We start from the raw sequence: 15,121 nt of genomic DNA, 5'->3' as shown, positions 1-15,121 counted from the left end.
AACATTTATTTTAATGGAAGCCACTTATTTATGAGCTGTATCTTGCAAATAAATTGGAGACTTGAGTGGCTTGGTGATGTTTTGTAATGTTTGGATAGGCCTGATGAATATGAAGTATTGTGGTGATAATCTCTTTATTTAGTCTGAAAATGGGTACACAAATTCATTAGACACCAAAACGAGACATTGGAAAAATACTGTTCTGCATGGAATCTCCCTATTCTCCTTTTGATAACACACAAGAGTACCACTGGGAGCGATAAAGACGGGTTTAACTCTACAACATTATGCACACAGAGTCAAACACAATACTAGAGATCAGACCGGCCGCATGGGCATGGTACAGACAGCCATCCAGGTGACCGCAAGAACAGCTCAAGGCTAAGCGGATGCTGTGAATTACAGAAGAAGAAGGTGGGAGGTGTACTTTCCCACTTCCAGCTCATTGCAACACTCAATTTTAATATTGTCTGCTGCATACTGTTTGCTTGTCGGGTTGGCTTACCGTGCGCCTTCAATGTTTCACACCCACCCACTGGTAGTACCAGAAAATTCTGGCACATCACATGTCACCTCTGAAAGTTTATGATTGTCCAAACATCCCTGTGATATCTGGAAAATAAGAATTCCATGCTTGAATATTGCTTTTTTTGAAAGCTGCAGGCTTCCTTCGTTCAGTGCGAGGAACAGTGGTGACAGGGAGACAGATGAGGGGACTGGTGTGCTGTCTCACAGCATCTGGAAGCTCATTTATTCTGTGCGCCCTGCAGGTGACAATGTAACATGAAGCACTGACCCGGAATAAAGTACTGAACTGGATCGAAGAGAGAGGGTTGGAAGAAGGGGGCGAGGGTATCAGGAATGTGTTGGTTGTGGTGAAGTTTGGAGATATGTTTTCTGGCTAAGAAGACTTCTTGGGGATGCAGTTGATTATAGCTTGGATGGTAATGGGGTGGTCTTGCTCTGCCTCCTCTGCTGGTCTGTGCTTCCCCACATGAAGGACTGGGACCATTGCACCATGCAGTGCTGGTCCTTCTGTGGTATAAACTGCAGTGCAACTAAGCTAAACCAAGCCTGTAGACTGATATACAACAACCTGAGCTAGATTTAGCTCCAGAAAAGTAGGCTATTGACTGGTTCAGAGGTGATGATTGTAGAGTTCTGCAGGAGGTACATCTCTGGCAGTATTAAAGTCCAAGATGTTTACATATTTTCAGCTTAATATCTCAGTCAGCTAAGATACCTTTTGAAAAAGTAATATGGCATGAAAAACAGCCTGAACATATGAGTCTACATCATATGGCCCAGGAGCTGTATGTTTCCAAAATCTGCACATTCACATGTCTGTCAAAACACCACCGATTGACACCATATTAACAGAGCTTGCACTTACTATGACTCTCTGACCCTGCCAGAAGGCCAGTAATGTACTGTAGGTGAAGGATATGGGGGTCAAGTCAATAACCACACAATCACAATCACACTGTTGAACACTATAACCCATGCTGTCCTGAATGTACACTACCTAAGAGGGCAAAGGTGACCAGCATTTAGCCCGAGGGCTTCTCACACCTCATCTCTAAGCAACATAATCAGAACTTTTTTACAGTAACCTTTGTGGTTTCAGTCATTTCTGATGCACGTCTGGCCATTTTGTTGAGCTTATGGGTGGGAGAGCTCAGACATGGAGAGGTGGAGAGGTGGGGATGGTGGGTGAAAGGGGGTAGGACACACCTTGCCCTCACACCCCGTTGAACAGAACCAGAGTGGGGGCAGGGATCCGGGCCAGGCTAAATCGGTCATGTTCGGTCTTCTTTGTGCTGTCCATCTTTGGGCGCTTCAGGGACAGGCGTCCAAAGCGACTCTCCAGCCCCAAGCTTTTCTTATGGTTGGTGGTGTTGTTGTTGAGAACGTTGTCCAGCTCACTCTCTGCCCCTTCTGCCCGGTCACCTGAACACAGGCAGGCACACACACAGTTCCCTTTAGAAGAAATGACCAGTAGGTTGATGGCCAATGAACAGCCAAGCAGGGCTCCTAATGACAGAAGCCTGCATTAAAAGCTTAGTCCAGATCCAAATAAACAGTTATTTTCGTCCCATTCAAACGGGAATGTTTTATTCTAAAACTCATATAAAGAGTAACCATTATAAAAGCATCATAAAGGCCAGATGACCAGGCTTTGCTCATTATGAGCAACTTAGGTGAAAGCAAAATCTGTTTGAATGTGCTTATCTTAGTCTAACATCAGACCCATCCTCTAAATCTGCCCCAGGCTCATATCAAGGTCGCCTTCTTTTACACCTTATTCACTTTCTGTATGATGTGAAATTCCATCTAACTCTTAATTTGCTTTATTAAGTTGACTGAGAAGCCTCATTTTGTCTGAGTGGAAATTAATCTTCATTCAAATAAAGAGAAGTAAATAGTTTGTATTCTAAAGCATGATGCAATATTTAGGCAGGTAGAGCTGTAAGTGCATTTTAATACTAGTGAGGTCTGTTTTTTTTACCTCGGTATATATCGTATAGAGATGACTACACGGCTCCATACTATACACCAAGTGAAAATATTCTGAGAGTTTTCTTCTTTTTAACTCCTGTAACCTACTTGAGCAACTTTGCAGAGGTGCTCAGGGAAATCATAAATTATGAATTCTACTGCAGTTTTGCTTGCCTGTTATTTCTATCACAGTAAATGTGTGCAACTTCAAATGACAATGATGAATAGACTCCCCAGCAGGTGCTGGTGCAAGCCAAACAGGATATAAAGATACTGTCATTTGTCTCAATGAATATGGATACACACATACAGATCTGCAGAGTCAGACACATTTTAACCATTAACCCAGCTGGCACATTCATGCATACACACGTGGTCATATACTTTGCACTTTCTTATACTTATACAGACGTATGCAGTTTTTCTTACCTCGTTCCAGGTCACAGTCGGGTGAAGATGCTCCACTGCACTCACTCCTAGGGCCCAGGACAGGAGAGATGAGGCCAAAATCTGACAGGGAGATTGGGCTGGGCAGGTCTAGACTGCTGGGGCGAGAAGAGGGTGAGGGTGAGGGTGAGGAGGATGAAGAGGGAGAGGGTGAGGAAGGGGGGAAGGGGCAGAGCAGATCCACAGGGCTGGCATTTCCAGAGCTCAAGCTGCAGGTGGACTGGGTCTCTGAGTCGTCCTCTGACATGGCGATGCCACAGTGGTCATCCTCGAAGGACTCCGATGTCACTGCAACAATACAACCTCCGTCAACAACCAGGAATACCCCTGCCTTTCATTTGGCTGAGATAGAACCTCAGTCAATTTTATACATAAAAGTGTTAAAAACTGTCAATCAACTTAATCAATTAAAAAACCTATTATATACATACACATACAAACATCACTGCTGATAAAGCAGAATTAAAGCTACTGTACTGATTTTGAAACCAAGCTAGATCCCAATGAATGGAAATAAAGCTTTTGCAAGTAACACATATTTATATTGATCACAAAAACTACATTTTAAGTGAAATGTTTGCATTTGCTGAAAGCCACAAAAGACAGGAAATGAAATTGATCAGCCAGCCCCATCGCTAGCATCAGCCTGCACAAGGTATCAGCACAGATCTTTGACAACATGCTATAGCCCTGTAGTTAATATTCAGTTTGTGCAGAACAAAACTCTCATTTATACCCAATTATTTGCATGGTATTAACATGTTTTGTAACACTGCACAAGTGAAAAGGATCTAAGCCTATTTACTATTGTTTATAAATTAAGTGAACTTAAGAATGCATTTACAAGGCTTACAAAGCCCTTCACAGCAGCAATAGCACAAAAATACAGTTAAATCCAATTAAGTACAACATACATACAAAAGGGATTCATTATAAAATAACCGTAACAAACAGCCATACAAGAAGCTATTTGACAATTTACTTGACTAATACAATTTTTTTTTGTGATGGTCAAATCTAATTTTATAAAGCACACTCCAGTTTTGTAATACTCCTCAAAGAGTAATATGTCCTACAGTATCTATCCGCACTGAAAATTCCACATACTGCTGAGTCCAGTCCTTGTACACCTGAAAGAAGATCTGGGCTCTTTGCCCAGAAGCCTCACAGTAAAAGTGGGACGGTGCCCTCACAAACAGCAAGGATGCCCTATAAATCAAACAGTAGCCAAGGAATTCAGTGAGGAAATATATCATGAATACGGACTCTAAGTGTCCCAGGCTAATTAATGCTGTTGTCTTTAAGAAAGACATCTAACTTTGTTAGGATAACATAACCAGCTGGCTTATTCTGGTTACAGAGATTATTGAGCCAACTTGGCTGCCCAGCTGAGATGTGGCCTTCTCACAAAATAGCCACAATATTGTGAGTATGTGGTAATGTTTTTGCAATGTTATGGATGCTTTGGGGAAAAGACTGCACTTCAGGTGGATGTCTGGATATGGCACCCAAATGCACAACTGAATGATATAATGTGCAGTAGCTGTTATGTGTCATTAAATGCAGTAAACCATATTAGACTTCGCCCAGGCAATTCTTGCACAAATCAGACTTCACCCTTCTGACCCATTAAAAGGTAGTACTGTAGGGATCGTCTGTGTTCTTATTGTTCAGTGTTTGACCCCAGGGAGAGGCATATCCCTGACACAGTTGTTCCCGAGACATGGAGAGCCAGAAGGGGGCGGTGCATTCCTGTCTCAGTTGTAGACTTGAACAGGACTTAAACAGATATACTTTTGTTGCTCTGTGGCCAATGCTGCAGTACAGGTGGCAGAGAACCAAGTTACTGGAACCTCAAAATGCTGTCAACAGATTAATCACATTAAGCACCGAGCAGAGCATGGTTGCTCCCAGTATTGGCAGCCTCCCCACAGCAGACACAGAAGCCAAACGTCAACAAATAGGTACGTTTCAGTCCCTGTCAACCGCCTTGTCAAAAACAAGGGAGAGCAAAGCATGAATTGAGATGCTGTCTATCTTTTATTTTAGTCATTTTCAGTTTGCTCGGTTTCTCTACCCTGAAGCAAAAGTGAGATCACCCCATTGCATATAAAACATCAGTCACACAAATGTAGACATGGAATTGATTATACAAGCTGCAGTGCAGAACTACCAGCTTTTGTGCCACTATTTCTTCATACTCACTGGAGATGCCATCAGACTCCATCTTGAAGTTAGCGATGTCATCGCCAGAGTTGCTATCACCCTCAGCACCGACCCCCCGGCCCCGGGGCCCCATAGCAGAGGAGCGCCGGCGCTCATGGATCTCATCGGAGATCATCTCCAGGTTGTGTAGTGCTGTTTTGTACTCGCCCTTGGCCAGGGTCAGCCTGGCTTGCAAGTCATCCACATTCTTCTTCAGCTGCTGCAGAGAATCAATATGCCAAGAAGAAGCTGGTCTGAGATGAGAAGGTGACTGAATTCCTCACAACATATGGCTGTAAAACGTGTGGTGATGCAGGACAGGGCAGCGGACCACAAATAAAGTCCAGAACAGTGCGGGTTAATCTACTACCTGGTTAGCCAGGTGCTACTACTCTACCAGTGAACACAGAACTTGAGCTGATTTATCCAATTAAAAGTATAAGTAATCAAATGTGGGTCAAATGTGTGGCCAAAATGGATTTAAGATGAACTGATGTAGCCTAATCATGTTTCAAAAACACATGTAAAGTGTGAAGCTTACATGTAAAACTGAGTAAAATATATTACACAGGGAAACATAACCAGGCATGAGAAGCAATGTACTGTATCCCAGTACATTTTACACCAATTGTATTATTGTGAAGAACTGTTAAAAAGGTACCACAAGAGCATGTCAACAACAGCCATCAATCATGACATACCTCAAGTTGTAAGTAATATTTTGCCTTCAGTTCAAAATAGGGCCTATGGGAGAGAGAATTATTTTCAGCAATAATACATGCAGTACATATCACTGTTCTTGCAGTAGACTGGAAAAACATGATGAGTCGTAACACTCCTTGAGATCTCTTTGGATGGTATGGTCTACAGTCACACAGCCAATCATTACACTTTGTCCAGGTGGAGTACCAAGACAAGCATTACATCTCTGAAACCCTGCTTATGCCAGTTTAAATACACCTAACCCTAACCCAGACCTTTGTGGACCAGCGAAAAGACTCAATGGGAGATGAATCCTATTCCTTATCTCTCTTCTTCAGCAACACTTACTCTCTATTCCATTAAGTCAAGGGAAACATGCGGTTCAGTCAAAGCACAGCAGCTTGAGCAGTGAGTCTTCTTTGGGCACACTTTCTTCAAATTCTAACTGGTGATGGGGCGGCCTGTAGCATAGTGGTTAAGGTAAATGACTGGGACACGCACGGTGGGTGGTGCTAATCCCGTTGTAGCCACAATAATCGCCGCACAGCCATTGGGCCCTTGAGCAAGGCCCTTAACCCTGCATTGCTCCAGGGGAGGATTGTCCCCTGCTTAGTCTGTACTTCACTCTTGATAAGAGCGTCTGCCAAATGCCAATAATGTAATAATAATAATAATATGAAAATATAAAAATATGTCGCAGATATTCAAGGAAAAGCAGATCATTAATGATCTTTAATCAACATTAATATTTAAATATCCAGCTCATTCAGAGTTCATTAATGGAATGGTCATTTTCCAACTAGGCTCAAGCTCCAGCTAAGGTCCAGCCAACATCCACTAATCTAGTTCATACCCATTTGGGTGATTCGTGATTACTCACTTAGACTTGTTGATTGTGCGCTTTAGTTTCTTCTCCAGCTGCTTCATGCGACTCATGGCTGCATTGTACTTGGCTGCTGTCTCCTTGTGCACCAGCTCACTACGTGTCTTAGTCTGCTCTGCCTCCATTACCTGCAGTGGCCAAATAGGAAGCACTCTCAGGCCATTTTTCTTTCAAAGTCTCACCTGAAAAGAGTTGTGATTTTCCTAACAGCCCATTTCATCATGGTATTTGGTTCTTATGCATCATATTGTTTTGTTAAAAGTAGTCTGTACTTCTTTGAACAGTGATGATGGAACACAATTATTACCATGAAAAATTGAACTATGGGTAACCCACATTGTTGACAATGATGATGATGTCCATGTGACACATGGCCCCTGTCCCACAGTGCAACAGCCAAATGAAGCAGCGTGTTCTAGCCAATGTATACACAGGGTTGATAGAGCGTGAGTCATTCCTGAGTACTTCCCCAGTGGGTACTGTAACCCACTCACCCTCTGGGTGGCGTGGTTGAGCATCTCCTGCCAGGCGGAGTCAAACTGCCGCTTGTCCTCCTCCAAAAGCCTCTGCTCAGCAAGGGCGATGGTCTCCTTGGCAGCCCGTAACACCTCTGTAGCTCTCTGAAAGTCCTGTGTGGCCCTCTGGGCCTCCAGTTGGGCCTGTGGACATAGGAAAGGTAAACAGCAGGTTAGGAATACAGAAAGGAGTCCCAACCCCCATTTCAGGATGGGCATCACAACTGAAGTGCCAAATCGAGAAAAAATATGTCAGTCCAAATCAGTAAACAGTTGAGTCATTTATTGCTCGTGATCCTCTATTTATGATTAGAAGTGTTATTATTTAGTAGTGCTAGGAAGTAGTAAGAGCCGCCACAACCGCAACGATGTGGTCACAAATGAAAAAAACGTTGTTTGGTTAAAAATTTGAATAATATGAATAATCAATTTTTTTTAAATCTGAGGGTTTATAAAATCTAATAAATAAGGATATATTAAATTCATATGATCATATTTGTCAATTTTACAGAGGAAATGTGTATGGAGTTTTCACTCCATTTCATTAATCAACATTTATATTTGATTTAACATTCAGGATAAAAAAAGGACTTTTCAACAGAGTCAATTAAAATCATCATTTGGGTGTATAATTTCATTTTGTTGGAGTATATCTTAGATGATTGGAAAAACAATACTAATCTCCACCTTTTCCAAACTCTGAATTTGCTCGATTTCTGTAGAATTATTCCAAGGATGAAATACCATGGAATAGGGAGATAATTACCACAAGTCATAGGTCACACATCCATTGAAAGTAAGGAACCATATATACTTTGTATCTAACTGTCAACACCCAGAGTGCAGAAGTGTGGGATTTAAGATTATATTTGTCCTGTTTGCCAAGCTGAGGGCCAAGAAAACAAGGTGTGGATTGGAATCAGTCAATTACTCTGAACAACAGACAATTTACTTTATGTGTTGATCAGAGTTACTTGAAGTGACAGTATTCACAGAAAAGACAAGATAAACAGTCTTAGGAAGGCAAATCATTACAGTAAAATGTAGGTCACCAATCATATTCAGCTCAATATATGAAGATAGGGATCTAACCCTACAATCCACCCCAGAGAAGTTTAGCACCAGCCCTTTTGTGTGTGTCATGGTGGCACTGAGAAAAATTCTCTTTAATAGGCAGATCGAACATTAGCATGCTGCTTCAATCCAGCAGTGCAGTAATTGGCAATGATAATGAGCTGAATACAGACTGCAACCCTGTCTCAGTGCATCATCATCCCACAACAGAGAGAGTTCAGTCTGGAACCCAGCTTTCCCAGGGAGAGGGCGCCCATCATTCTCAGAGCAGCATAATGACTGTGGGTTGACCTAAGACTAGATAACAAAAAAAAGGCATTTTCATGAAGTCTTTTGCTATAAATTTTCTTGGCCAACTTCTCTGAGGTATGTGAACAAGAGCTCAAACAAAGCGAGCCAAGGTGCTACCTTAAAATAGCACTTTGATCTCCTGGCAGCATCTCCTCACAACCTCAACTCTTCTCTGCCCTCGTCCATAGAGGGTGGAACAACACTGTGCCACTGACAGACCAACACAAAGAAAGCATTCAAACTGCCGCTTATCAAATCGCTTATCAAATTCAACAACAAATTCTGTGTTGGTTGGTCGGTCAGTGGCAGATGAAGCCTGGAAGTGCCTTTGGAAAAAAGCCACTGCCAAACTCACCAAGAGCGATTACAACAGAACTGCCCATCCATCCGTTTTCTTAACCACTCATTCCTCAAAGCAATTCAGGTAGTTCAAGGAAGTGCCTTGCTCAAGGTTGCAAGGACAGTGTCCAACCAACAAACTAGGTTACAAGCCACACAATGCATCACAATGAAACAGTACTAATCATCTGTAAACCCTGGGTAGCTGAAGAACAATTATTGTCCCACTTGTGTGGTAGCCCCAGTGGCTCTGATCTAAATGGAGATACCTCAGTTTGAAAGTAGACTGTGTTCTACGGCAGCAAATCTCAGCATATTTGCTAGGAATGGTGTATGCTAATTAGCATCAGCTGAGTTCTAATAATAACTGCCCCAAACAGGTACACGTGCAGCTCAAGTGTGTGAGAGGAAACCTTGTTTGAGAAAAACGTCAGACCCTTTAGACCTAAGAGGCACCATGTTGACTGTTAGCGCCAGAGGGAGTGTAGTGGTTTTCTTTGCAGGCAGTCATTACCTCTGGAATAACCAACTAAGTTTACAAATAAACTTGAAGGGGGAAATCCCCCTGTGAGCATTATCCCCAAGAAATAGAGGAGAATCAGAGGAAAGCATTACACTGAGCTTGGAGCTATCCCTCCAGTACGGCAGAACTTTCTGTGAACATACTTTTGTGTAGACGACTAGTCTAGCCAGCATTAAAGCTACTAGTTCTCTCCGCCCCAAGAACCAGCAACATGCTGAAGCTTGTTCCTAGTGATTTACCATCATGCATACGTATATGGGAGTACACTCACATTGCCATATATTATTGTTGATGTTCAACTTGAATAGGTTGCAGGTGAAGATCAAAAAAAAAAAATTGGCTCGTAGAAATGCCCTCCCAAAAAAAACAAAAGAAAAACAGCTTCTCACCTGACGGGCCACACGCCGAGCCTCCCAGTATGGTTTGGAATCCTCCACCGCCTTCCCAATCTTCTTAACCAGTTCTTCCAGTTTTACTGTGGCCTCTACAAGCACGGAACGGAAGTTTTGCCGTGCATCCTGCAGAGGACAGGACAGAGGACACTCAGTGATCCAGGCTTCAAGTGCCATTAGGCCACACAAAAAAAAGTATTCTTTCCCTAGTCACCTACTTCACAAACCCACCCACCAGAAACAGCGCAAAGGCATTGTGTGACAAAGAGTGTTGCTTGTTGATACCTTTTCACTGTTTTAGGCCAAGAGCACATTAATCCAAGTAACATCGAGGGCTTTTAAAAATAGAATGTGAATAATCTGGCATCCTCCATTCATGATAACAGCCATTTCTACAAATTCAATTTAGATTGGATTGAGTTAACAAGGCGACAATGCCAAAGCATGCTTCAAACCGACCCAAGTAAGATATCAACAACACACTGAAAAAAGCAGGATGGGCGTCACTACTACAACAGCTAATGACAATTCAAATTTACAATGATGTGCAGATTGTAAATATTAAAGAGCTTTTTCCATCATGGACGTGATAAAAAAATCATCATGAATATGAAAGATTGGTCCAATTAATTATTTGTGTCTGTATATGGATTATCTTTTGATTCTTTTGATTCTTAAGTCTTAAACTATTATAAAAAGTTACATTAATTAATTACATGGATGGTGAGTGCAGCCAAGGTAAAAGTCAATGAACTTTAGTAAAGACAGCAGAATGAGCTGTGCCTATCAACGGTGCAATCACACTTGCTGCAATTATGATATACCATGGTGCCTTATCCTACACATTTCCTACTAGCTCCTTTAACACTGGCTTGAATCCAACACTTGAATATCAACCCACAGTATGTTAAGAAGGACTGATAATGATGCCACAATTTCTCAAACCAGAGATGACATGGCACAAACAGAGTGCAGGACCTGAGTCTGCATTTTAAAAAGGGACAAAGTGTATTCTGCTCTGCGAATGGTTAACAAAGAGAGTGTTAACCACACCTATACAAAGGAATTCAGCACTGGCTTGTCAAATTAAATTGTCTTCAAAATGGCAAATTAAAAACATGACGTATCATAAAGTCTCTCATACTAGAGGTAGATCACAGGCCAGCAACAAAAATCTAAACTAAATCTGCAATCATATCTTCACTATGACTAATAACCCTAAAATACTACTCATCCAAAACAAGGTTATCCATTGAGCAGATATCACCCAACACAAAATATATACAGCTTTTTTTTCTTCTTCATATTTCTCAGCCTCATAATGGCTTCCTTGACTGTCATTGGCACAACTCTGGTCCTCATGTTGACAAATGCCAACAACAGACTCCAAAGACTGTCAAAAGCCTAGAATCAAGACTATATACTGAAAGCTTGCTTGAATACACATATCCAGAATCAGCTGAGAAGCCAACCATCCAATTTATTTTGCTCCTCTAAAATGGATGGGAGGGGCTATGTATAAAAAGGGATGGAATTCCTACATGATATGGATGTAAATACCCTGAAATTAAAGGGGACATTAAAACCTCACATTCATTGTTTCATTTCAAATGCAATGTGCTGGACTACAGAGCCAAAAGAATAGAAATTGTACCAACTGTGTGAATACATTAGGGACTGCACTCTACGTATACCGTCCAAGAAACAATTATCACCTGTCTTGTTAAACTTGTCTGTCTGTACTCTCAAAATAAAAAATAACAATTGAAAAAACAACAACCTATTATTAAGATAGCCATGACAAGCTTTGCTTTTAAACAATAGCACTCCAGTCGTGTCTGGAATTATATTTCTTGCTCTCTTATTTGCCTTTGGCTGTTTGTAAGTGGTGAGTGGGGCAGTATTATATAGAAATGAATTTAGAAATTAGAATTAAATTGACCTCCAAAGTTAAGGTTAAAAAACATTTTTAAAATATGGTGTAGCTAGAGTGGAAAACAATATACTGCAGTTGTAAAGAGAATACCTCCAGTTCTGTCTCACATCGATTGATATCATCTGTGGATTGGTTCAGCTTCTCTAGTTCACCCTGTTTGTTGAAAATAAATGCAAGGAAAATATGAAAGGGCCAGAAGTGACACAAAGACAGGGTCAAAGTAGGAAGGGAAGAGGGAGCATGAGGGAGTAATGTAGAAAGTCAGCAACATCTGGAGTATGCTTAGCCATTTATGCAGGAGCCAGTACAAACGTTCAGACAAAAAAATAACCATTTGAAGAGACTATATCCTAACCTACAAAATGTACAATAATTTAAATTAATACCAGGTCTCTAAAAAGGCTTTAACATAGCAAAGCAATATACCCCATCAAACAAAAACATCCGTTCAAAATATATATAAACCAAAACATAGAATACCTATTTAGAAACTGGATGCAAAATGCATTCACAATGGATATCTACAAACGAGTTCACAGTTGGCTACTATAAAAGCACTACTCGGGACTCCAAGGGAGTGCGTCACATAGCAAAAGGTATGGTATTTGGAGGAGGAAGGGTCTGTGCAACAAGCAGATCGGGGTTAGCTGTCACTGGGATGCTTTTTCGGAACAAAGGAAATTAACTTTATCACCTCTTTAGTTGCTAACATTGATCATGTGGCCATACCAAATCGTCAGATGAAATAACGAGCCCAAGAAGATACAGATTTAATTTGTCCTTGAAGGCTATGCCATTGAATGCATTGTTACTAGATTTTGCATCACAAATGTGTCGAAAGAAATGCCGTCCAAATATGTCCAACGAGGTCCATTGCGCTGCATTTAATACTACTTAATCAAAAGATGTAATGATGTAAACTGTCACTCAGACTGTAATTGATAATGTCACCTTCGATCGTTGTTCAAAAGAAGAGAGCCTTACTTGTAAATTTGCTACCCTTGCAGTCTAATGACAATTACACCAAATAATAGATAGCCTACATATTCCGAAAATGACTGCAATGCATCCAAAATTCGCAATTAAATAGCAATAATCTCATTCCAGGAATAAAACCACAAGCTAGCGACATCAAAGTAGGCTCATTCCCTTTCAAATATACGATTGTAACGGCTAGTATTTATTTATTTACACAATGAATGGTACATTTTTACCTGAATTCTTGGGTCCACTTCTTCCTCTTCTGGTGATTCTAAATCTTCGTCTGATCTATTTCCTTTCTCTAAATTGTCCATCGCGGACAATAGGCGATGTCAATTTCTGTCGAATGCAGCCTCTGAACAAAGCAAACCTTGCGCTATGGATACAACAAGTCTGACTCTCTTGGCTCCTTAAAGCACACTGATCCTATCTCTTTGTAGCCAGTGGGTAAGCCAAGTCCAGAACAACAAATTCAATCAAAAATTATTGTCCAATAATAAATAAACAGCGACAAGTTCTATTTAATATCCATCGAAACAGCCCAGCGTTAGAAATGTCTTTCGCCGACAGGGCAATGAAGTGAGAGGCAAGCGCTCTTGCCTGCCTTGCCCGCCCCCTTCTGCGCACCCAGTTAAACTTCCACTCTAGAGTGTGCAGATAAATTAATTATACGTGCTGCATATTTATTTATTATAATGATCAATCTTAGTGTTTAAAATGATCCTGGAGTCATTACTTAGCTACATATGCATAGGTTATAGCGTGTTTTGTGTAGCATAATGCCCCATAGCCTACTTTTAGGCTCAATAAAACTGACTGCCGCACCCGAAGTGTAGGCATGTAAGCGGGCTATCACTGCGTTCTCACAAGGGGCAACAGCTCAATCATCGGTTGGTTTCGCCTATGGAATTAATAGAGTGGATATTCTACAAATCTTTATTTGTAAAAGCAGAATAATTATGTAATTAGGCTATATACAGTGCCATCCATAATGTCTGGGACAAAGACCCATTATGTCTTGATTTGCTTAAAGGGTATTTTTATACATTTTGGTTTCATCACGTAGAAATTACAGCGATGTTTATACACAGTCCCCCCATTTCTGGGCACCATAATGTTTTAGACACATGGCTGCACAGGTGTGTTTAATTGCCTCCTTAATGCAGGTATAAGAGAGCTCTCAGTACCTAGAGAAACAATAATAAAACGGTTAGAGGCTTACTAAACTCGACTGGCCGACAGATCAGAAACACTCTTTAGGAGTCAGGTGTGGATTTGTCAATGACCACTGTCCGCAGAAAAACAGAGGCTAAACTGCAAGATGCAAGATGGTTAGCCTCATAACAGGATGGCCAGGTAACAGTTTCCCAAGAACTACTTAAAAATAGCAACTACAGTTCTGGAAAAAGGTATTGTGGTCAGATGAGAGTCTTTGAAAAGACCACGCTATGGAGGAGTGTAACATCCAAAGCATACCACATCATCTGTGAAACACTTTGGTGGGGGTGTTATGACCTGGGCATGTATGGCTGCAGAAGGTATTGGCTCACTTTTCTTCAACGATGATATAACTGCTAATGATGGTAGCTAAATGATTTATGAAGTGTACAGACACATCCTATGTCCTCAAGTAAAAGAAAATGCCTCAAAACCCATTGGCCAGCGGTTCATTCTACAGCAAGACAATCCCAAACATACTGCTAAAGAGTTTTTCAAAGCTAAAAACAGCTAAGCCAATCCTGATCTAAACCCAATTGAGCATGCCTTTAATATGCTGAAGAGAAAGGGGACTTCAGAGGACTAGCGCCCATGCACTAAAGATGACTGCAATACAGGCCTGAGGTTAAAGCCTTGTTCAAAGGTATGTAGGCTAATATAATTTATCAGGCTAAACTGATGATTAAAGGAGAAAAAACAGGCTACAAATATTTAGCAATTAGTAGCCTAGATTTATAGCCATTCATAATTATATTCATAATTAACAATCATTGTGCTGGAAATTGTTCTGCAGTTTGTCATAAAAAATACAAATAAAAAAACAGATTAGGCAACATGGCATAAACAATTTCTTAGTTCTTATTTTTAATTGATCCAGCATGACTAAGGTAACTAAGTTGGTCTCCCGGAAAAGCCATTTTCACCTTGACCAAGTTGGTCTACCATCTTGACCAGCAAGAAACCAGTACTACCCATCTTGAAGCTTATGTGGGTATATGCTGTTTTTTACACCAGAAAACTGAGTGAAGGTCATCAAAAGCAATCCTCAAAAGATAAAGTACGGCGAGGTCAAAGGCGAAATAGACGCACTTAAGGTACTTGTATCCTAATACTACA

At 41.0% G+C, this 15,121-nt stretch overlaps 1 protein-coding gene across 2 annotated transcripts; it reads right to left on the bottom strand.

Annotated features, from left to right (window-relative positions):
* Window positions 1–117: 117 nt before the first annotated feature.
* sh3bp5b (SH3-domain binding protein 5b (BTK-associated)) lies at window positions 118–13,420 on the bottom strand. 2 transcript variants are annotated; one of them, XM_061260169.1, is made up of 9 exons: window positions 13,021–13,420; window positions 11,897–11,959; window positions 9,868–9,996; window positions 7,231–7,395; window positions 6,734–6,864; window positions 5,853–5,895; window positions 5,152–5,371; window positions 2,929–3,234; window positions 118–1,950 (listed from the first exon to the last, which is right to left on the bottom strand). In XM_061260169.1, exons 1-9 carry the CDS (start codon window positions 13,099–13,101, stop codon window positions 1,742–1,744), a joined length of 1,347 nt encoding a protein of 448 aa, XP_061116153.1. In that variant the 5' UTR covers window positions 13,102–13,420; the 3' UTR covers window positions 118–1,741. The 2 variants fall into 2 exon arrangements, with proteins under 2 accessions (XP_061116153.1, XP_061116162.1); XM_061260178.1 differs by lacking the exons at window positions 5,853–5,895; window positions 6,734–6,864.
* Window positions 13,421–15,121: the final 1,701 nt, after the last annotated feature.

Source organism: Conger conger, chromosome 1 (assembly GCF_963514075.1).
Source record: "Conger conger chromosome 1, fConCon1.1, whole genome shotgun sequence".
In the NCBI taxonomy this organism is placed as follows: Eukaryota; Metazoa; Chordata; class Actinopteri; order Anguilliformes; family Congridae; genus Conger; species Conger conger.
This window is presented reverse-complemented; position numbering and strand designations above follow the sequence as displayed.

Excerpts from the sequence above, each read along its gene's own strand:
- sh3bp5b (XM_061260169.1), bottom strand. The coding sequence starts at position 13,101 with ATGGACAATTTAGAGAAAGGAAATAGATCAGACGAAGATTTAGAATCA. Across the intron at positions 11,960-13,020 it reads AAGTGGACCCAAGAATTCAG|GGTGAACTAGAGAAGCTGAA; the intron begins GTAAAAATGTAC and ends TTCAACAAACAG. Across the intron at positions 1,951-2,928 it reads CGACTGTGACCTGGAACGAG|GTGACCGGGCAGAAGGGGCA; the intron begins GTAAGAAAAACT and ends GCCTGTGTTCAG.